Source organism: Danio rerio, chromosome 16 (genome assembly GCF_049306965.1).
Source record: "Danio rerio strain Tuebingen ecotype United States chromosome 16, GRCz12tu, whole genome shotgun sequence".
NCBI lineage: Eukaryota > Metazoa > Chordata > Actinopteri > Cypriniformes > Danionidae > Danio > Danio rerio.
In genome coordinates this window covers 41,615,466-41,640,027 of record NC_133191.1, presented here as the reverse complement: position 1 = coordinate 41,640,027, position 24,562 = coordinate 41,615,466, and the positions used below count along the sequence as shown (strand labels likewise).

General features: G+C 33.3%; 1 protein-coding gene across 15 annotated transcripts in view; it reads left to right on the top strand.

The window, feature by feature from the left end:
- Positions 1-24,562, top strand: part of tsnare1 (T-SNARE Domain Containing 1) — a 488,539-nt gene that overhangs the window by 246,243 nt on the left and 217,734 nt on the right. For 12 of the 15 annotated variants that reach the window (XM_073926471.1, XM_073926464.1, XM_073926465.1 and 9 more), the window contains one exon: positions 19,060-19,169. In XM_073926471.1, coding sequence (XP_073782572.1) covers positions 19,060-19,155 — 96 coding nt within the window. In that variant the 3' untranslated portion in view covers positions 19,156-19,169. Of the gene's footprint in view, positions 1-19,059; positions 19,170-19,691; positions 20,022-24,562 lie in introns of those variants that run through there. The other 3 variants (XM_073926474.1, XM_073926473.1, XM_073926467.1) reach the window with 1 other exon arrangement.

The window sequence follows — 24,562 nt, the reverse complement described above, 5'->3', positions numbered from 1 at the left end:
TCTAGGAGCTGCTTTCAATCATGTTATATGGTTCTAAAGATACGATTCAACCCACATGAAATAAGAAGTTGTAATAGTATTTATAGTAAATAATAGTACGTTTTTGAACCATACTAACTATAGTAAACTGTATTATACAGTATATATTGCAGTATCTACAACTTTGTTAATAAATGCAACAGCACACTGTAGTATTAAAGTTAAAGTTAGTATAGACAGAAAGTGTTTTTATATGAAAACAGCTTTCAAATGTATGTATGTTGGTAAACTGTAAAAGATATCTGTTAATTAACAGGTTCCGTATTTCATGATTTACAGTTCTTTACAGTTTATTTACGGTTGTGAATTGCATTATGGAATGCTGATCTCAGCTCTGTACTATTAATACGGTTCATAAAAGTAACTTTTTCAAACCTTTCAACATTGAAAGTTGTTAGAAGTAAGATTGGGATCAAATAATGCAATTAAAAAGCATTAATAATAATAATAATAATAATAATAATGAACAATAATCACAAAAAAGGGAAAATTGTCAATTTACGGATATTTTTATCATGTAGACTTTGTTAAACCTTCATGTATTTGTTTGAAATCAAACTAATGTTTATAAAGAATTTTTATTATCATTATTTTTTATGAGTAATTTTAAAGTAATCATTGCTTCTTTTCTGTTGCCACTTTTGAATTGCTCGTTGACCAATTTTAGACAATTTTACATCTGAGTCGTCACCTACTGTATGGAATGAAAAAGGGATTTTTCAACAAAACAAATGACCCCTCTCACAAGTGTATTGTCAATAACATCAACAGGGTTAAAAACAAACATATGGTATCCTTTGGCTGTCTTTAATAATATATTGAGAATCTTGTCATTGCTATAATAATAAATCCCCCATGTCTGAAGCTGGGGGCTGAAAAGAGCTTTACAAAAAGCTTCACCCTGGTGGTGGATGAGGATATTTCCCCAAAAATGTGGAAAAAGCACTTTGAGTGTCCAGAAAAACACTATATAAATGTAAGGAATTATATTATTATGAATAATAATAATAATAATAATAATAATAATAATAATAACAATAATGATATTTATTATATATTTTTTACTTATTTATTTACTTATTTGTTCCTATTTTATTTTATTTTATTTTGTCCCATGTCATTTTTACAAAAGTTATATGAAACATAAATCTAATTTACATTAAACGTTAATCTAATTTACTTTTATTTATTTTTTCACAATTAATGTTCCTTACATGTTCAAATTATTTTGTAAAAATTAATTTGATGTAAACATCAAATAGCATCTCTTTTTTGACCCATATATTCTTGATTATATAATTTAACAGATGTTGTCATATTATTTGTTCATCTATTCATTCATTTATTTTATATCCTTGTCTGATTAGATCAGTTCCTATTCGTTGTGGTCCTTCACATCGACCCTATCTGAGCTTCAACATAAAAGCATTGTATAGTATTGGATGGCCATGCACGTATGCTCACACACGTTCATGCGTTTGTGTTTCCGTGCGAGTTAGTGTGTAACGAAGCAAATGAAAGTCCCAAACGGGTGCTTTAGCATTCCTCTCTCGGCCGTAGCTTCCTCGCCTCTTCCTTCCTCCACTTACAAGAACGCGAGGGAGTAAATGAGTGAGTAGCAACAGCTTTTGGATTAATTGTCATTTCATTATCTCAAGGAGAGCTCAGCCGTGACCAAACTCACGCAGAGCAATTTAGCACTTCGCCAGTCCCGCTGCCGCCCCGTCCTGAGGAGAAGCGGAGGCTTAAAGCGCTTCCCCGTCTCCCCCATAAACCCACACTGGTGAACATTACACACGCAAGTCAATTAAAAATAGCAAGTCATTTTCTTTCCGTGGCCCAAAACGTCAGTTAAGCGAACGCAGGATATAAATTGAATCTATAATCCATCAAGCCAAAAGCAGTTGCTCTTTCCGCTGGTGGAAGGTCTGTAAATGACAAGAGTGATGTTGTATCAGCCCCATCAGAGTTCAATGGACCACGATGGAACATGATTGTTCATTACTGTGCTGCTGCTCCAAACTCTAAACTCAAATGAACAGACAGTTCACACCATAATACACAGACTCCAGACTTCAATTACCATTATTCATTCTCTCACTCTCTCCATTACAAGCCCATTTTGCGACTTGGGAAAAGTGTGCGTGTAACTAAATGAAGCTTAGTTAAGTTTATTTAATTCCACGCTAAAATCTGGTTGGATGTTGTAGGTGTTTTGACCTTACTGTAACTGCATAACCATATTTTATCATATAAATTTATTTTAACTTAGTTTTTATATAAAATGTTATATATTTATTAAAATTATAGGACCATTAAGTACTTCCTGTTGTTTATATTTTACGTTTAAGTCAGAATAAATACAGTATGTCAATTTAGTTTTACAAACGCTAAATGTAGATATGTAGACAGCTCAGATTCACACATCCATTATTTATTCTCTCTATTAGATATCTATTTTATAAGGGGAAAAGTGCGCTTGTAATTGTTGAAGTTGTATTCTGCAATTCCATGCATGTTCAATAAAAGTCTCAGGAGGAGTTCAATGTCAATAGTATTAGTAATTTAGTAGATACAAATTAATAATTCGATGACAGAGCTCTGGGTTATGTTACATCATATGCAATACAGGTTCGCAACACATCTACATTTCCCTGACTCCAGTATTTATACACAGCTGATATTAAAAGGTACAGTTTTCAATCATTCTGCAGTCTTATGGTGCCCGCACCCAAACATACTTCCTCTTTCTGCAAACTTCTCTGTGCACATCAACTGACATTATTATCAGATAATGGCTGATTTATACTTCTGCATCAAGCGTACGCTTATGCTCTGCCGCAACCTATGAGTGGTTGCATAGCCCACATTGTGGCGGTCGGTGACGCTGACGTGCACCTCTTGCATAACTACATGACACGTAGCGCAAGCTCTGTGATTGGTCAGCTTGGTATCCGTGACAAGTGTAGGCGGAGGTGAGAGCTGCGCTAACTCAATGGAGTGAGTGTTTTCAAGTGTGGAGTCCTGTGAAGAAGCTCCAGATGGAAAGCTTTGTTTTGTGTTTACCTTATGATTAAAGTTGTTTTATGTATACTGGTTCCCACCTCAAAATGAGACAAGTTTGAGCCACTTGTACATTAAAGTAGCGCTGAGAAAAAAACTAAACACCAGTGAAGAAACTCGACACAGAGAAACGTAAAAAACTCACTGCCAGCTAACGTTTCGGAAGTGTTATTGAAGAGCAACACAAACAGTGCACAAAAGTTTTAATGCACGGCAACGCACACTGCATGCGTCGTGGATCATGCCGATTACCAGACTTTTACCTTTAAGTCTTCATACCTTTAAGCACATCTGATTGTAAAGGAAAGCTACATGAGAAATTAAAGTTATTTTAATTTATTGATGTGACTGCCAGTGGCAGGAAACTTCTATGCTTCATTATTATGCAAACTTTATCACACTAAGAAAAGAAGTTTGGTTAATATATCACTCAGCAATACAAAGAGACCAGAGTATTTTTACCATTACTACAGCAGCATAGCACATTGTGTATAAATGTGCATTTTATAAACTTTTCTTTTGCTAGCAAGAAATTATATTTATTCACAAAACACCTTTTAGTATGAACACTTCTTGTAAGTCGACAGTGGCTCAGTGGTTAGCACTATCGCTTCACAGCAAGAAGGTCGCTGGTTCAAGTCCCAGCTGGGTCAATTGGCATTTCTGTGTGGAGTTTCCATGTTCTCCCCGTGTTCATGTGGGTTTCCTCTGGGTGCTCCGGTTTCCCACACAGTACAAAGACTGTAGGTGACTTGAATAAACTAAACTGACCGTAGTGTATGTGTGTATGGATGTTTCCCAGTAATGGGTTGCAACTGGAAGGGCATCCGCTGTGTAAAACATATGCTGGATAAGTTGTAGGTTCATTCCGCTGTGGCAACCCCTGATGAATAAAGGCACTAAGCTGAAGGAAAATTATTTAATGAACTTTCTGTTGAATATATTTGATGTGGTCAAAGGTCAAAAAAAGGTCAAAATGAGTATTTAAGTAAGCAAGTTAACAGTTCACACCATAAAACACAGACTTCAGCTTTCCATTTCCATTACCATTATTGATTTAGTATGATCAACACTAAGACCATTTTGCTGTAACTACAAATACTGGGTTAATAATTTCATAATGTTATATAGTAATGTATATTTTAGACATTCACTTAATTTAAAACTAAATATTGTATTTTTTTTTAATTTTTTGACATATTTTTTTATTTCCTTGATACTTATTTTATTCTAGAAATTGTTCAGAGTTTACTAGTGTTTATGTGTGCTGTGTAACAGCTCTTGAGAATGTTTTTGGTATCCAGTAAATCCAGTAAATAAAAAAGTATAATAATACTAATACTAATACTAATAATACTAATGATAATACTACTTCTACTAATAACAACAATACTACTACTACTACTACTACTCCTACTCCTACTACTACTACTACTACTACTACTACTAATAATAATAATAATAATAATTATAATAACATTACTACTACTACTACTACTACTACTACTAATAATAATAATAACAGAAATAATAATAATAATAATAATAATAATAATAATAATAATAATAATAATAATAATAACAATAAGTAACAGATTTGTTACCTATTTGTGTCTACTTGTACCTAATTTTGCATAATATGAAACACCCGTGGTCAAATATTAAGCAGAATAAAACAAATAAAAAAAAATTTAATAAAAAAAAAATTAAAAATTCTTATTTATGTCACATGAGATAACATTTTTTTGTGACTAATTGTGAATGACTAAATGTGAATGCAATGTAATTGTCTGTCATTTTATTGGTCACTTAAAATTTAATGTAAAAATCTGAAAATTACAAATAAATAAAAATGATTTGGAACAAAGTCACCATACTTACAAAAAACAAGCAATAACTTATTTGCTTATCATCTATGCATATTTTTTAATGATTTATGATTTAAAGTTCATAGCTTAGCCAGATCAAATGTATATTTACTGCATTAATGTAACATGAATTCATCTACAAATCTGTCATGGAGGTCTGTGTAGATATAGACAATTCTAAAGTTAATTTAAAGATTTATAAAGTACACTGCATGGATAAATCTTTAAGGAAACTAGTAAAAAGCATTTTTAAGTATTAGGTTTTCAACAACTGCCCTAAATGAGACTAGACAAACAAACAAACCCACAAAAAAAAGAACAAAAAACGTCCTAGACTATATATTATGCAAACTTGTATTTGAATGTAAACCGTAATCTACTAAAATCCAATAGCAAAACCACTGTTGTGCGACAAATGTATTCCATTTTCCCACAGATTATTGCTTACACATAGCTGATATCTGGTGTGCCGTAGAATGTGTGTGTGTGTGTGTGTGTGTGTGTGGGCTGTATTTGTGTTAGTTGGATGATCTCGTGGCCTGTAGAGTGTGACAGTGAGCGGGGTGTTGGATTATTATTTGCTATCTGCGTCTACATAAGCTGCATGCTGTCCCGATTGCACTGAATCCACGAAGACCAGACGGCTTATTTGTGTGCCCAGAGCAGATTCACTGCTTTAACATAGCCTCCATAACCCTCACTCCCACACACACGCGCACATCAAAACATAAGGGAGCGAAGCGGGATCATGAAGGGGCCGAATGAAATTCACTTTATCACTATTGCTATTACGGCTGTGGATACTTGGGGTTAGAAACTTGATAATGCCTTAAATCTCGGAGTTTGTTGAGGACAGGTGTTCTGCTACTTTTCTAAAAGGTCAGACTGTTGATTTCCGCAGAGTTTTTGCAATTTTTGCCAGGCAGATGATCAAATGAGCAAAAGATGTAATTGGCATTTTGGTGAGGGATGGATTTGAGCTATATCTGGAGACCATTATCTATTGACTTTAACTTGCTTAGTTTGGGTTTAAAGGGATAGTTCATGCAGAAAAGAAAATGTACACTAGGGCTGCATGATTCTGGCTAAACTGAGAATCACGATTTATTATTTTTTGCTTAAAATCAAGATCATAATTTTCTCATGATTCTGTGGATGTAAAATAAAGGGTAATATGAGTAGGCAATTTTTATTGTTATTTACCAAAGATATAGGGCTCTATTTTGACGATCCATACAAAAAGTGCTAACCAGGGCTTAAACGCATTAAGGGCGTGTCAGAATCCACTTTTGCTATTTGAAGGATGGAAAAATCTGCCTTGTGCCGTGGCGCATGGTCTAACAGGGTTGAGCTTATTCTCTTAATGAGTTATAGGTGTGTTATGAGAATAAACCAATCAGAGTCTCATCTCCCATTCCCTTAAAGAGTCAGTTGCATCACGCCATAGCACATTTGCTATTTACATGACAGACTTTGTAAGTGGAAAAACGAAATGCTTCACTAGAGAGAAAACACAGCATCTACAGGAGAGAATGAGAGATGAGCCTTCTCATTCTTTACTTTCACTCTCATGGAAAGGAAAACTTCTTGTATGCACAGACATCCATTAGCCTATAAATAATTAATTTTGTTTATTAAGTGCAAAGATTTGTTTCAAAACTGTTTCTAAATTCAGTTGTAATTTCGAACAATAATAATGAAGTGTGGTCAAAAAACTGAGTTATTTCCAAATACACATGCTATGCCCCATATGGTCTAAAACCTGACAGGTGGGCAAATCTAAGCTTGTTTTTAATAAAACAAATATAAATATGCATATAATAAATAATACTGCTAATAATAATAACATTATACAAAAGCAAATAGTTATGAATAAACTGAAAAAGCCCCCCGAGAGGAAGAAGGCATAAAAGTATGGTTTTTAGATTTATGTAGGCTAGAAAATAATATTTTTTTGTAATATTTTAATCCTTTAATTATTTTTCATATGTAAAGATATTTGTGTATTGATGTATCCTGTGCATATTAAGCAGTGTGTAAGCAAGGTGCACAACTAACGCTTTCTGCGCTGGACTATAGACCGGCTTTGATCTGGTCTATTGAACAGTCTATTATAGTTCCTCAAAATAGCAATGCGCCAGCAATACACCTCAACACGCCTCCTTTTTTAGACCAGAACGCCTATGGCCGCACATAGGAGCACAAATGCATTTGCTATTTAAACAGCGTGCTTCAAAATGTCAAAACGACTCTTGCGCCAAGCTCAAACTAGCAAACAACAATTGCGTCGTGCCTTGCACCGCATTGCACCAGGTGTATTATAGAGCCCATAATATCAGGCCTATTTGTGTAGGTCTTCTGTTGGTAAAAATGCTAAATTTTGTATCTGGTGTAGACTTGAATAGACTTTAAATTTGTCCTGGTCGTTAATGCCAATAAAGTGATTACATCAGAATACAACTATTCATAATTCTGAAGTTGAATTATTCTGTTTGAGACATATGCTTGTAATCTGCCATTGACAACATTATTATAGCATATTATAGCATATTTTTTCACTGGTAAAACGAGACATTTGTAATTTTCAGATTCCAGCTTGCATACTTTTCAACATTATATAGGCTAGGGTAGTTATACTGAGCCTGTAAACATTCATTTTTAACACTTTGTGCTCTATTTTGACGGTCCATGCGCAAAACGCAGGACGCAAACACCTTCAGGGCATTTCAGAATGCATTTTTACTAATTTAAGGACGGAAAAATTTGCTTTGCGCCGTGGCGCGTGGTCTAAAAGGGTTGAGTTTATTTTCTTAATGGGTTATAGGTGTGTTTTGAGAATAAACCAATCAGTCTCATCTCCCATTCCCTTTAAAACTGAGCATTTTACTTGCAAGAAAACAGTTAAACAGAGCATCTACTTTGCTAGAATGAGAGATAAATGATCTACTTTCACTTTCGCTCTCGTGGATAGGGAAACCTTTATGCAAAGACATCAATTAGATAAATAATTAATTTCGTTTGTTAAGCGAAAGTGTAATAAAGTGTTAGCCATGAAGGACAACAAAATACACAAAAATGATAATAATCAAATGACCCTTTAATAGTTACAAAATCAGAGCTTTAGTAAAAATAGAGCACTTACGGACATATATTTCAACATTTAAATAAGCCTAAGAATTAAAATGCATGTGTGTTACTCTCAACCATACACTGACAGCAAATGAAAGTAAAACTAATCAGGATGCAGTACTTTAAATGTCGACTAGGTGGCGGGTCAATGCTATAAGTGGCCAGATGCAACAACAATGAAAGAGGTTAAAAAATATATGTTTTGGCGGGCCAAATCTTGTTATATTTTTGATCTCAGTTGCGGGCCTGAGGGAGGAGGAGGGCGGGCCATAAATGGCCTGTGGGCCTGCAGTTTGAGACCCCTGGTATAAACGGAGGTCGTAGTCTGCTCCAAATGGACTGGTCAGCTCCAAGTGAGTCAAACTTAAGCTCCAAGTGGGCTGTACAAACCCCCTGAACTTTTCGTCCAACCTATTGTGTTTCATCAAAGTCTACACCTACCCCTACCTTACGGTAACCTGCTGTGTTTTATTAACATCTACACCTAGCTCAACACTAAACCCAACCTCACAGTAACCTGTTGTGTTTTATTAATGTCTACTACACCCACACCAACCCTAAAACCAGCTAACTTTATTAAGTCTCTCCCACTTTAATTTTACCAGCATGCTTGCAATGTAAGTCCCTCCCACTTTAAAGTCACCCAGCCCACTTGCATTGTAAGTCCCTCCAACTTTGAGGTCAACCAGCTTACTTGCGGTGTAATCCCTCCCACTTGGAGGTCTCCAGGCTCCAAGTGATGGGTGAGTAAATAATAGCAGAATTTTCAGTTTTGGCTTCACCATTAAAGGAGGCATAGTATAGTTTTTATTTTTTCAACTTCCTTTAGTGTGTGATATTGCTGTGTGGGAATGTAAAATATTACAGAGTACTCAGAGCCTGGTTGTGTTGTTTTAGTACACTGCTCTTAATAAATGCAGGGATTTTTAAAATTCCCAGTACTTGGTTCTATTGGCATCAATGGTATCCCAAAGATCCTTTTTGCAAGCTTTATTTTTAAGAATGCACTAATAAAATGGGATTAAAATTGTATTTCAATAGTAGTTATTTTCTTTTTCTGATATAAAGTATCATGTACTGTAGTCACTGATCCAAAAAGCAAAAGCAGACACCCGATGCATTAGTTGTAGGTAACACATACTGGATGTGCACATTCGCATATTGTTTAAAATGAAATTGTTCACATGGCACTCTGTGCCACGGCAGAAATATGAACAGTGTCTTGAGTCATAGCTGGGTACCACAGACAGTCACTGACTTGTGGCAATGGTGATATGCATGGCGCTATGTGGCACGGTGCATCTGGTGTGCGGCCCCCTTTTATAATGGTCTTGCTGCGGACAGTTACAACCCTTTTTGCATCCTTGTTAAAACTCAAATCAAAGATTTACGTCAATTTTGAAAGCTGAACACATTCTGAACTGTACATGAGACATAGAGGAGATTGATTGATAATGGTCTAGAGCAGGGGTGTCAAACTCAAATCCTGGAGGGCCGAAGCCCTGCACAGTTTAGTTCCAACCCTGCTCCAACACACTTACCTGTAGGTTTCAAACAAGCCTGAAGGACTCAATTAGTTTGATCAGGTGTGTTTAATTAGGGTTGGAACTAAACTGTGCAGAGCTGTGGCCCTTTTGGAACTGAGTTTGACACCTGTGTCCTAGAGCCATGGTCAGGATGCAGAACACAATGCAATAAGAAAAAAAAGCATGTCAAATTGCACAAAAAAAAAAAAAATCTGCAAGGCTACAAAAGGTGAACCGCATTTTACCAAGTTACCTATATTTACCATACTAATATTCAGCTTATAGATGTTTAAAGGCTTAACTAGGATAATTGGGTTAATTAGGCAAGTTAGGCAAATTATTTTATAACGATGGTCTGTTCTGTGGACAATCAAAAACAAAAATACTGCTTAAAGGAGCTAATAATATTATAAAATATAAAAATATGTAAAAATATAAAATATACAATTTAAAACAGCTTTTATTCTAGTTATTAAACAAATGAGACTTTCTTCAGAAGAAATAATCGTATAGAAAATACTGTAAAAAAAAAAATCCTTGCTCTGTTAAACATAATTTGGGAAATATTTGAGAAAGAATACCAATCACTGGAGGGCTAATAATATATTTTAACTGTATCTTAGTTCCACATGTAAACATCCATATAGAAATAGGATATATAAGTATAGACTGCAATATGTACAATACATAAATAAATATACAATACATATTTTATATATAAAAACAAAATCGTAAAAATGTCTGTTTACATTTTCAGTAATTGGAAGTGCAAAAATATACATGTAGGATATATTAGCTACAGTGCTCAGCATATATGAATACACCCTAGTTTAAAAATGAATATTTTTATCCATTTCTCAGGAAACATGGGTAATATATTAGTGCATTTGAACAAAACAGATTTCTTAAACAGGTATATTTATTAAATTAATATTTTAGTCACCAAACATCTTAAGAAATGGAAAAAAAATACATTAAAACTTATGCAAAATATTGCAAGAAAAAAAAATCACAAACTACAACATTGTAACAAAATTGTGTATAATTTGTTTCTCTTGATTTCTAGCTATTTTAGCTGTTCTTTAACATATCAGTTTAAACCATTATTGTAAGTTATTTTGTTAGATTAGCTCCAGATTAAGTTTCAGTACAGACTAATCTAATCATTCATTCATTTAATCGTTTTCTTTTTGGCTTAGTCTCTTTATTAATCTGGGGTCGCCACAGCGGAATAAGCGCTATCTAATAACCGGAATAACTTATCCAGCATGTTTTACGCAGCGGATGCACTTCCAGCCGCAACCCATCTCTGGAAAACAACCAGCAAACCTCCAACCTTCTTGCTGTGAGGAGACAGCACTACCTACTGCACCACTGCGTCGCCCTAATCTAATCTGTATGCACAAATATAATGTTGTAAAGCATCCATATAGACAAAATAATTTAAATGAGAGATTTGTGGGGGTCTACTCGCAAATGCTGAGCACTATATACATGTATCTGTTCATATATGGTCATATATCGGATTTTTTGTGCAGGAAGGTCCATATAGCCACATGCCAATGCTATGGCAACCATAGTAGCATACTAAAACCAACTCAAAACAACTTATCATGGCACTGACAACACGTTTTTATCACCAAAGCATCACTCACATCTTCTCCAGCATGTAGTTACACTCAATAGTGGTGTGCTTTCCACTCTTTTGTTGGCTAAATTAGAGAGCAGTGTGAAGTAAAGCAAATCTGCAGTTTCCTAGTTGTTTACAAGTGAATTGCTCCTCATGTTGAAAGTTTGTCAGGTTTGTGTAATGAATGCAGAAAGCAGCTGATCAGTGCTGTGTCACGCTGTGATCAGGCACAGCAATGCAAATCAATCACGCAGTGTAATTTGGATAATGGTGATGAATGGAGTTTAGATGGCGCTGATGACTGCCACACAGGCCTGTCTGTAATATCGGAGCTGAAGTGGGATGAATATGTATGTGAATGAGGGAATGTTGTGGAGAGTTTAGCACAGAAGCATTATTCTTCATGAGCTGGAATGGGCCAACTGGGATACTTACAAAGATGCTGGTGCTAACAATGCTTACTGTATGGGAGAATGCTACAGATTAAAACTGATGGTGATGCTTTGATAGTAACTGCTTATAATATAATATAATATAATATAATATAATATAATATAATATAATATAATATAATATAATATAATACAAGTCTAAAATTGGTAAAAATATTTATTTTTATAACATAAGTCTGTTTTTGCCTATCAAAGTTGCTTTTAATATTATTTTTATCCATAGAAGATTTAAGTTGGTCAAATTTTGTTAAATGATAAGAATTTCTATTAACTTCACATCAGTAATACATGATTGTAACAAAGCAGACAATACAATAAATATTTTTTAATTAATTAATTAAATGTAAAAAAAAAAAAAAAAAAAGTATTTTAAACTGTATTATTATATAGCCATAAAACTTTTGGAATAAATTTTAAGATAAAACATTATAAAAAATGTAAATAAATAGTTATGTGTCTTTTCAGTTTTACTGGTGAATAAAGTAGTTGGAAAGTAGACAACAAAGTTAATTAATTAACTCATCCATATTTATTTATTTATTTATTTTTATTTATTTATTTATTTATTTTATTTTTTATTTATTTATTTATTTATTTATTTTTTTATTTATTATTATTTATTTGTTTATTTATTTTTATGTGTTTTATGTGTATGTGTTTTGTAATCAATCATGCAGTGTAATCCAACATATTGTGGACAATAAATATTATTTATTTATTTATTTATTTATTTAGTGTATTTTGTTTGAGTTTTTTCAGCAATGCAAATCAGTCAATCAATGAAATTAATTTGGACAATAAACATTATTTATTTATCTAATGTATTTTGTTTTAGTTTTTTTCAGCAATGCAAATCAGTCAATCAATGTAATTCATTTAGACAATAAATATTTATTTGTTTGTTTGTTTGTTTATTTATTTGGTTTATTTGGTTTTTCAGCAATGCAAATCAATCATGCATTGTAATCCATTTGGACAATGCATATTATGTATTTATTTATTTATTTTATTTGTTTATTTTGTTTTTGTTTCAGTGTAATCCATATATTTATTTTTTATTAGTATTAAGGAGTAAAAAAATAAAACACACAATAAATAAAATAAAATAATTTCAACAAATAAATAGGCAGTGGGTAGCACTGTCATCACACAGCAAAAAGGTTGCTCATTCATTTTGGCGGTTCATTATGGTGAATTGTGGTGACCGCTGATGAATAAAGGGACTAAGCTGAAGGAAAATTCATGAATTAGTGAAAAGAAAAAAATTTAAAAGAAAATAATAATTATATATATATATATATAAATATATATATATATATATATATATATATATATATATATATATATATATATATATATATATATATATATATATATATATATATATATATATATATATTATTCACATGTTATTATTAATTTCATTGTGTTGTGTGCATTTTATATTTTAGTTTTTACAATTATTTATTATATACTAATCATTGATGATTTGATTTATGCAAGTCATAAAATGCAATCACATTTTTTAAAACCATGAAAATTTTGAATAAATCTCCTTGAACAAATAGAGTAAAGCATTTGCTACATTCTTTACTACATGACACAATATACATTCAAACATGTTTCAGTGTAGGCTTGTTAAATATACCTTATGCAGGTGCATCTGTAAAACTCTCCTTATTCATCTGTAACTTTTTCTAACATTGAGATCTTCAATCCTCCTGCACAGCAGCCAGAAGCAGTGTATTTGTGGAAAGTGGAGACCTCAAGCTCTTGTTTATTTGCCGTGTCTTTTAAACATCACAATCAGGAAGTATTGGATTCTGCATTTTTTATGTAAATTGCACGTAAGCCGATTACAAGCCAGGCAGTAGCAGCGCAAACATTATTTATTTTATGGACCTTCAATTTTCTGAGCAGATGAGATAAAGGCGGAATATTATTACGTATGTAATCATCATGCTGCGATTTTATGACATTATAAAGATGTTTCTCGTGTAGATGTTTCTCGTGTCAAAGAAGGTAAATGAATCTAATGCTCTTCCCTCTCTCTCTCTCTCTCTCTCTCTCTCTCTCTCTTAAAACCGATGCAAAATGTCATGTCCACCTATGTAAAAGTGAAATTTCCTGCATTATTATATAGGTCAGTTTGCTGTAGAAGAGTTTAACAGATACAATCTGTGTTTCTCGATGGCTGGAAATCCATTTGTACATATGAGTTCGTCCAGCAGAAATATTGTACTTGTCGTCATATAATTGACTGTTACAAGTGGAAAATTGGTGGTTGTCCATATATTTGTCCATACTGAGTGAAGCTCAACCTCATTTTGAAGGTCCTTTCATCCAGCAATTGGAATAGTATGGCATTAAATTCCTTCTGAATGTTTGTATTTATGAGTCGGCATGTTACAGTATTGCATACAGTACAAATTCTACGTAAAATTGAGCACGATTTTAAACTGTACTGTATGTACAGTGATGAAAGTGTGTCTTTACATTTTACTGTTATAATGTACTTGATGTTATGAAGAGTTCAGATGCAAAGACCTCTAAGTGCCATCTGACATTTTCTTCTAAAGTTAGCTTTTTTTCAGCCTCCCATTAGGTTAACCTTAAATACAGGAAACCATTCTTTGCCGCAAATGTAAAATTATTAAACCTACACACAGCAGGCTGAGAAAGTTTCACATGTCTTTTAGCGGCTTTTGCATCTGAACTCATCACATGAATAATTTTGCATGATTGTACAATGCTATGCTATGTTTTGTAGATAACATTTTTATTAATTTTTCCATTCATTTCAACAGATATACCATAATTACACCTGCTGCATATCCATGGCTTTAATACACTATATATAAAAATGTAGAGCTTCCAAAACTTTTTGGCTTATTTTTTTGTTCACTAACAAACCTTTTAATAAACGGAGCTATTTATTTCTTACTGTAAAGATAATTTTAATGATCAAACACATGGGTTTTCAAATATTGGCCCTTTTATAAAATAAAATATTAATACAAGCATTATTAAAAAAACAAAAAAAAAAACATGATTAAATGTAAATGCCCATAACAGTATTTTTAACAGTGCAATAGTTCTGATAGCAAGAATGGGACAACTGCTGAATAATGAATTACATGAAATTAACCCAAAAATAAATGAAAGACATTTAGCTAATTATAATCTTCAGACAAGGCATGATCAAGCTGTCTACACCAAAATAAATATTTCCCAAATGATGTTTAACCGAGCAAGGACATTTTCACAGTATGTCTGATAATATTTTTTCTTCTTGAGAAAGTCTTACATGTTTTATTTTGCCCAGAATAAAAGCAGTTTAAATATTTTTAAAAACTATTTTAAGGTCAAATATATTAGCTCTTTTAAGCTATATTATTTTTCGATAGTCTACAGAACAAACCATCGTTATACAATAACTTGCCTAATTAAACTAACCTGCCAAGTTAACCTAATTAACAGTTAAGCTTTTAAATGGCACTTTAAGCTGTATAGAAGTTACTTGAAAAATATCTAGTCAAATATTATTTACTGGCAAAGTAAATAATATTCATCATTCATCAATATTCATTTAATATTCATCAATTCATCATGGCAAAGATAAAAGAAATCAGTTATTAGAAATGAGTTATTAAAACTATTGTTTTGAAATGTGTTGAGAAAATCAACAGCAGGGCTAATAATTCAGGGGGTTTTATAATTCTGACTTTAACTGTACATTATTAGTATTTTTATTTGTATTTTTGAATGAGACTTTTCTTGCATAAGTAAAAGAAACCACACTTTTGCCAACCAGACCAGCCATTTTTTCATGTCAGATCTTTAAGAACTGAATCGAATATTCTAATTAAATTATCAGCTCAAATGCGTACAGTACTCGAATCATTTGTAGACCTCCCCCTTAAAACTTATTCAATATCAAGGTGCTTTGGTTTTACTGCTTCTACAGCAGCTTGACTAAATTGGGTGCATGGAGAGGGAGAAAACTCATTTCCCTTTTCCTTTTCTCTCCTCTCGCTGGCACTTCACTCCATCAGCTTTCCTTTTATCCTTAAGTCATTTTGCCTTTCTCTTTCTCACTCTGTGAACGTCTGCGCTCTCCATCTCCACCTCACCTCCCCACTGCGAAACCAGAAGACGAAAAAAAAAGAAATACAAATTCAAGCTCCAAAATGGAGCAACAGTTGTATTGTCACCTAAAGCTTTTTTGTTCCTTTTTTTTAACCTGATTTATTTTCCTGTTTTCTCTGAATGACAGAACAGGCCTTGGATAACGCAGAGTGAAATTCAGCGCCGAGAGACTGTACGCCGACTGATAGAGCAAGCGGAAGAGAGAGAAAGTTTATAAGGCGCGGTTTTTGGAGAAATGTAAGAAAGAAGCGAGGGAATCTGTGGTGACCAGCTGCAAGAGAGGAGATAGCAGAGAGAGGCTTTTAATTCCCAATCCCTACAGAGCCTTTGAAAATTACCAATCTTCTTATCACAGACGCAGGGCTGCTTATGCAAATTGTTGTGGAGTGGAACGTTTAAACGGAAAATTACTCGACAGCAGTTTTTTTTTTCTTCTTCTTTTTTTTTCGCCTCCCTCCCTTCCTCCCCCCACATGCACACTTCCACATAGAAAGCCTGTTTCCAGTCTCAGATAAGAAGATGAATTGCTCTTTGCGCTTTGAAGCACGTCAGGATTTAAAGACTCCAGCCTTGCTGTGGTCTACGACTGCTGCTCTTTCTGGCTTTGTCAGAAATAAAAAAAAGAAAAAGCGATGGGGAAGGGCATTTCAAAACAACATAGAATCCGTGCTCCAAAACGACGGAGCTTGCCCGAGGAGGAAAATAAATAAATATGGAAACGCACTCAGCAAGCAAATTCCATTCACTGTTGTTTATTATTCCGCCACTTGTTGGTTGCTTCTGAACTGGATCTTAATTCCTCGACATGACAAAGCAATAGATGCACAGGGGGTTTCCGGTCTTAGACGTTGAAAGTCCACTTTTCGGCACTTTTCCAAAATGTTCTTTTGAAAACAGAGCATTGCTTCCTTCCACCACGCCGTCTTATCGGAGTGGAAGAGCTTCAGAGGGCCCGAACGCCGTTCAGCCAGAACTGGAGCGCGGCGGTGAATGCGGCTCTCTCATGCTTGTCCAGCAGCTCTTGACTCTAGGCCACGATTCAATTCTGTTACATAATGTTTTTACATAATGTTCTACATGTCAGTCAAATGTATTGTGGCATGCTTATGTATGGGAGGGGTTACACTTATCTGTTGTACTGTATATTATTGCATCCTGGCAGTTCCTTTGTTCCCTACAATATGGACTTCTCTATGTTTTTAATTCATTCATTTATTTTATTATTTAACTTATTTTCATTTTAAGGTATTTTAAATAATATACTTTAAAAAGTTATAATAAAATGCATGTTGAAAACTCATAACATATGCATGTAAGATAACAGGTGTCATTTGCCTAATGATTTTTAAATATTAAAGCAAAGAGACTTAATGTGCTTATAACGTGCTTATACTGACACCTACTGGCACATGTCACAAGATCACTGACACTGGCATGTGTCACTGACATTACTGGCATGTGTCTAAAAAGAGCCACTTGACAATAATGATGATCAGGGTTACACATAGGCTGTTAATATATTTGGGCCCAGGGGCCCACAAGTTATGTGTTAAAAGTGCGTTGCATACATAGTACCCCCACCCCTACTCACCTCAGGGGCAAGGAAAAAAAGTTCAGGCTCAGGAATTTTTTCCACTATCAGCCCTGTATATATATATATATATATATATATATATATATATATATATATATATATATATATATGCGTTTTCTTTAAAAATTACATATTTTTGTATGTTTCATACAGGCACTATGCATGGCTAAAAATAAGTCAGAGGATGTTATTAATGAAAGAAAATCCTGTATGGGTTTTTATTGATATGTATAAGATATTATAAAGTTATGTAATATCACACAATGGTGCAGTTTTCCAGAATATCTACAGTATATGACTAATCTAAACTATTTTATTATTTTAATACCACAGTTCATCAGTACCGAGTAAACTGTAAGCTCTGTATTGTCCATTTCACACGTTTTTTTCTTTTTTTTTTTTTTTTTTTAACAAAGATTGAAGCACAACCTTTGTGATTCACTGATCAACACTGCAGTGCTTCATTCCTGCATGAATCTGTTTTTGAGCAAATCAGGTGAGCCTGATTCAATAATCTGTTCATAAAGAATCAGGCCTTTTGAATAAATAATTTAAATGAATTATTTAAGCCACGTACTTGCAGTTTTGTCATATTTATTTATCTGCAGCAGGCCTAAACCAGCTAATGTAGCAGTTTGAAAAAATCCCTTGCAAAATTATTGATATAATTAATTGTCAATGCAATGCTTTTGAGGGGCGTCACAGTGGTGCAATTGGTAGCACGATCATCTCACAGCATGATGTTTGCTGGTTTTAGCCCCAGCTGGGTCAGTTGGCATTTCTGTATGGAGTTTACACATTCTCCCTGTGTTCGCACAGGTTTCCGAGTGTTCCGGTGTTCCCCACAGTCCAAAGCCATGTGCTATGGGTGAATTGAATAAGTTAAATTGGCAGTAGTGTATGTGTGTGAATGCAAGAGTGTAGGGGTGTTTCCTAGTGTTGGGTTGCAGCGGAAAGGGCATCCGCTGCGTAAAACATATTCTGGATAATTAGCAATTCATTCCACTGTGGTGACTCCTGATTAATAAAGGGACTAAGCCAAAGGAAAATAAATGAATGAATGAGTTCGTCATTACTGGGTTAACTGTAAGCACAATATTGTCTATTTCATAGTTTGTTTGTTTTTTTTATTTTTTTTATTAAAGGTAAAGCAGAAGTTTTGTGATTTACTGATCACCACTGCAGTGCTTCATTCCTGCATGAATCTGTTTTTAAGCAAATCAAGCGAGCCTGTGATTCAATAATCTATTCATAAAGAAACTGGCATTTTAAATTAATCATTTGAGTTTCAAGTTTCAAGCATCCTACATGCAGTTATGCTATATTTATCCACGGCAGGCCTAAACCAGGGAATGTACCAGCTTTAAACAAACATTTATAATTATTGATATAATTAATTCTCAATATAACACTTTTGAGAGTATTATAAACCTTTTGTGAGACCATCTACCAAAAATCTTTTTTTTTTTTTACGGGGTAAAGCATGTTAAATGATGGACTGACATGTAAATGAGCAATTTGATGACATGAATCTGACTTTGGGGTGAAGCCATTATGTTTAATGACAGTGTCAGCAATACAGTGTGTGTTTGTTCTGTGTTCTTCACAGAGGCAGCTGAGGAGGAGGAAGTGTTTTCTGCTGATCGGGGGACTGCTGTTGCTTACTCTGCTGATCATCATCATCGCAGTCTCTGCCAGAAAATGAGAACAGGACCACAGGTGAGCCATGTCTGTTGTGTCAGGATGTAATACAATTAGAAATGGGGAAAAGAGAGAGAGAAAATGTTCTATATTGTAGGACCCAATCAATAAAACAAACATACATTTATTAAAATATATAATATCAAACAATATAAACACTTTAGTCACACTTTACAATAAGATTTTATTTAATGTATTTGCCAACATGAACTAATAATCAACAATACTTGTTCAGCATTTATTAATTATAGTTTAACATTTACTAATGCATTATTGTAATCCAAATTTATTCTTGTTATCATTAATTACTGCACCGTGAGTTAACAAACTAACAATGAACAACTGAATTTTTATTAACTAACATGAACAAATACTGTAATAAAGGTATTTTTCATTGTTTGATAATGTTAGTAAATGCATTAACTACACATTAACTGATAAAACCTTATTGTAAAGTGTTACCAACAATTTTTATAAAGTAACACATTTGAGCCTATGATGTTCACAATTTAGCATCAAAAGTGTGTTTCTGCATTGCAGTGATTGGCTGATCTTGATTTAGGTGACTTAATAATGACCGGACATTATGATCACTACCATTGCACAAAGTAAACCACTTGGATCTTCATTTTGAGTTCATGAAATATTCATGTTCATTTAATAATTAAAGTGTTAACAAAAAAGCTGTATTCATATAATTCATATCATAGATTTTAGGTTTTATATACATATATTTTTACAACAGCTTATTATATTAATTGTGTATATACTGTATAATAAATAAATTAAGTATAACCTAATTGTTTTAAATAAATGTATGTTTTGCATTTGCGTGAGTTTCATTAAACAAATAAATTACAAATACGTTTTATATTGTATTTGTAGTGATTTTTTAATGATTTACTGTACAAAAGTGTGATGTATTTGCCATGATGATTGCTAGTTAAACTCATGCCTGTATTTTTAAAATATATACAGATTCTCAGCGGGGATATTTTTTTGTCCTAAATCATGTTAAGCAGGTCTTAATTCTCCTATGTCCAAGTAAAGCTACCCAATCAACAATAGTCCATCTCAAAGCCTGTGTGTGTGTATGTATATACTATTATTATTATTAATATTTGTCACGATCATCAGTGATCCAGCCTGTTTAGATCGCTGGTAAACACACAGTATCACATAGAAATACAAATCAGCCATTATTTAGACTACAAGATCCAGTCATGCACTGCACACACACGCACCGGTTCCTAATGGCTGATTGCTTACTCACACAGCTGAAGCTTCTTAAAGACTGATTAATTGGGCTATTTCTTGCAACACACTAACACAGAGACTTTGCTGAGTCTTGTTAAACTGAATAGTCAACATTACGAAGTCTTGCCTTGTTTTGACCCTCACTTTGTTTTGTTTGTTTACATTACTTGCTGCCTGCTTGTACTGACCATTCTTGTTGACCACGACTCTGGATTGCTTGTATACATCTGTTTGTTCTTGATTGCGACCGTTGCTTGCCTGACCAATCTGAGTAAACCTGCGTTTGGATCCGCATGTCATTGACGACGCATGACGTTGTCAGCGTCCCTTAATATTACAAGACTATTATTTTGAATGGTGATAGTAATAAAAGCAATAATGACTGGAGTAATAATTTAATTTAAAACTACATACAATAAGTAATAAATAAATATTGAAAAAGTATTTAAGATTTTGTTTTTTACATTTAATAAATGCCGCCTTGATGAACGAAATAATTTTATTTGAATTAATAAATAATTTTAGGAATAAAAAAAAAAAACTGACCCTAAACTTGTGACTGGTAGTGTGTGCATATATATATATATATATATATATATATATATATATATATATATATATATATATATATATATATATATATATATATATATATATATATATATATTTATATATATATATATATATATATATATATATATTTTTTTTTTTTATTGCAAAATTGAGATACAAATCACAACAGCTGTTAGGGAAAGAAATCTAAAGCAACACATCCCTTTAGATGATCTTCCATTAATACAAAAACTATTTACTGAAAAGTCCTTAGTGTTTAGTCCTGAATAAGTTAAAAATTTAATTCACAATGGTCTTAAAAGGGTTAAATTAGACTTAAAGAATCATGCAGAAACCCTGATTATAATATTATTTTATCTTTTTTTATCCAATGCATTATATTTATCCTAAATTGCCCTAAAATAGCAATTTGAGAAAAGACTCATTAACAGCACAAGTAATCGAATAGCCACAAAAAAATTTGGCCTAAACAATTCATTTGAAGCAGGTGATTTAAACATCTGTTATCCGCTGGCTAGTAAAACACCTAAATCCTCCACCTTCCCCTCGTTTCAAACTTCAATATGCGATCATCTTTATGAAAGAAAACGAGTGTCAAAACAATCTTGCTTACCTAATTGCTTCTTGACATTTGTGTAACCTGAACCGCCGTATCAGGGTCCTATTTTTCACTTGAAAAGCCAATGCGGCGAAAGCACTATAATATTTCAGCCATAGGCGGCCCCTTTCTCTGAGGGGAGCGGGATTTTTATCAGTTAGATGGATTACCTCCTCATTCATCTCTGAAAGGCCAGCTGACAATTACACTCTTCTGTTATTCATTTATCCTCACAATCTACTTTTATTCCTTCATTGACTCATTCATTAGTTCATCGGTTTCTCCTCATTCATCTATCTGTGAGTGTTGGGAAGCGGCTGAGGACTGACTCCATTTCCATGCGATGTTTATCGGTGTGTTCGATCTTTTTCGGCCTCCCTCGGGGAGACGAGACTGACTGACAGGCCGGACTCCCTCTCCGATCGATCCATAGCCTCTCGGCGCTCCCTCTTTTCCTCTGGTACACACACAAGCACACACACCTCTTTTAAAACGGCGTGTGTGAAACCGAAAGCTGATAGCATCTTTAATTAAGTAGCTCTTAACTCGCATTTGTGAAATAGAGTGAAACAGGGAGCGTAAGTTGTTTGAACTTTGGTGCTAAGATCTCATCTTTTAGCGGGCGCTTGAGCAAATAAGAACAGTTGAGAGATTTTGTCACTAAAAACATCACTCAACTCAAGCATGCCGTATACGCAGTGTTCACAGACGAAGTACTCATGAGTGGTAGTAGGGATATCAGTATTCCAGCGCTGTTGTTGTTTTGACCTGCAACTGCCTCTGTTATGCTATTATGTCTTTCATTTAAATGCTAAATCTTTTAAACTGTTAGTAGTCATTTTAGTGCTAAATTTACCATATCATGTGGTTGCTGTGTTCTGGGGGCTTTTATAATTTTGCGGTGTGGTTGCTAGGATGTCCTGAGTGGTTGTTAGGGTGCTTTCACACCTGTAGATCGATTATTTTGTTCCGAAACAGGGATTGCAAATTGTTACATTGTTGCTATTTGTTCTTGGTGTGGTTGACTTTCACACGGCAAAGTTTCTAAACGGACCTCAAGAGCTAAAACAATTCACTTGCCAATAAACTCCCCTTACATTGGTCAGAGTTTGACGGTTTATTTTGCAGAGTCCCGCTCAGCAGTCATGCGTCCTTATTTTATATTATGACGATAAGCAATAAGACATTATAAGCGAAAAACCGAGCTTTCATTTTGAATGGTGACATCCACAGACATCGTCACCAAATATACAACAGAGGTAAGACTCTCTCAAACTTAGCCATCTGCTTATGCATTATAGGCTTTACCTTATAGAGAGAAATAACAGATTACATTGCTAAAAATTACAATTACATTGTTCTCAATTTTTCATGGTTTGGTTTAGATTTATTTATTTATTTATTTATTTATTTATTTATTTTTTATTTATGTATTTATTTATTTACTATTTTTTTATTTAAAAAAAAAAAAAGTTCATACAACATTGTTAAAAAGAGATTAGCTGACTTAAAGTGAATAAACCTGCTGCTCAAAAATTATAAAATAAATTAATGATGCGCATAATGAACGTAACTGAAGTCAACTTAGCATTTTCGAATTACAGTGATTTACTCACTTTTTAAGCCAACTTGTTGCTGTTAAAGCAATGGATTTTACTGTTTTTTGTCAAATAACTAATCTTGTTTTACTGCTCTCTTCTAATTTTTAATTATCCCTGTGATTTACTGTCTTTATTTATTTATGTATTTATTTTGTTTATTTATTTATTGTTAGATTTATATGTTAGTTTGTTTGCTGGTTTATATTTATTTATTTTTATTATTTTTTTTAAATCTTTTTGTTAGTTTTATTATTTATTTATATAATTTTTTTTTTCATTTTTTTATTTATTTGTTATTTTAAACAGCAAAAATCAGCCCAAGGCATTCGTGTGTTTTTTTCATTGTTTGTTTGCTTGTGTTTATTTATTTATGTACTTATTATTATTTTTTTTATTTATTTGTTACTTTGTCCGTTTATTTTATTAATTAATTATTCATTTATTTTTATTTTTTGTTTGATTTATTCTTTAGTTATAATGAATAGTTATTTATAGTTAGTTATATATAATAATATATAATATATAATTTATTTATTAATTAATTAATTAACTTAATTTATTTATTTATTTTTTTATTTATTTTATTTTATTTTATTTTTTATTTGTTTGTTTGTTTGTTTGTTTGTTTGTTTGTTTGTTTGTTTTCCCATTACTAAATATTTTTTATGCTTATTTCTATTCCACCTTCCCTTTCTTTTAAATAAATGAATTGTTGGAGAGTCAAAAAATCAATGTTAATTAAATGCTTTTTGTGTGTGTGTGTGTGTGTGTGTGTGTGTGTGTGTGTGTGTGTGTGTGTGTGTGTGTGTGTGTGTGTGTGTGTGTGTGTGTGTGTGTGTGTGTGTGTGTGTGTGTGTGTGTGTGTGTGTGTGTGTGTGTGTGTGTGTGTGTTTTAAATCTATTCCAATGCAGAGTTGTAATGTCTAAATAACGACAGATTGTTATGTTCTGGTGAACCCTTTTAAAAGTATAATTACACTAAAAGTGCAGCTGTTTAGTTAATTTCACACCAGTGTTGATCACTTCTTGCTCACCTCTCAAATCCCAATGTCTTTTATTCACTTACGTCCTGGATAATGGTTTTAAGAGATGCCTGGACCATACGCATCTCACACATCATGTTTCCATACCCTATTATAGAAGACGTGAAAGGGGGTTTTTCGCTCAAAGCCACACAGTTTGGTTCAGTGCCATAACAGACTATAGGATCTGGAGAGCTTTCCAGAGACCCATCCAAAAGCTGCATCGATTTATAGAGAATTAACAGCTCTGAATCTATGTAAACATGAGCCATTTGTTTTGGTGACACTCTGTTTTTATCTTCATGCCCTGCACAGTTTGTGATTATTTTGTACTACGTCTCCTTATAACCCCAGCTGTTC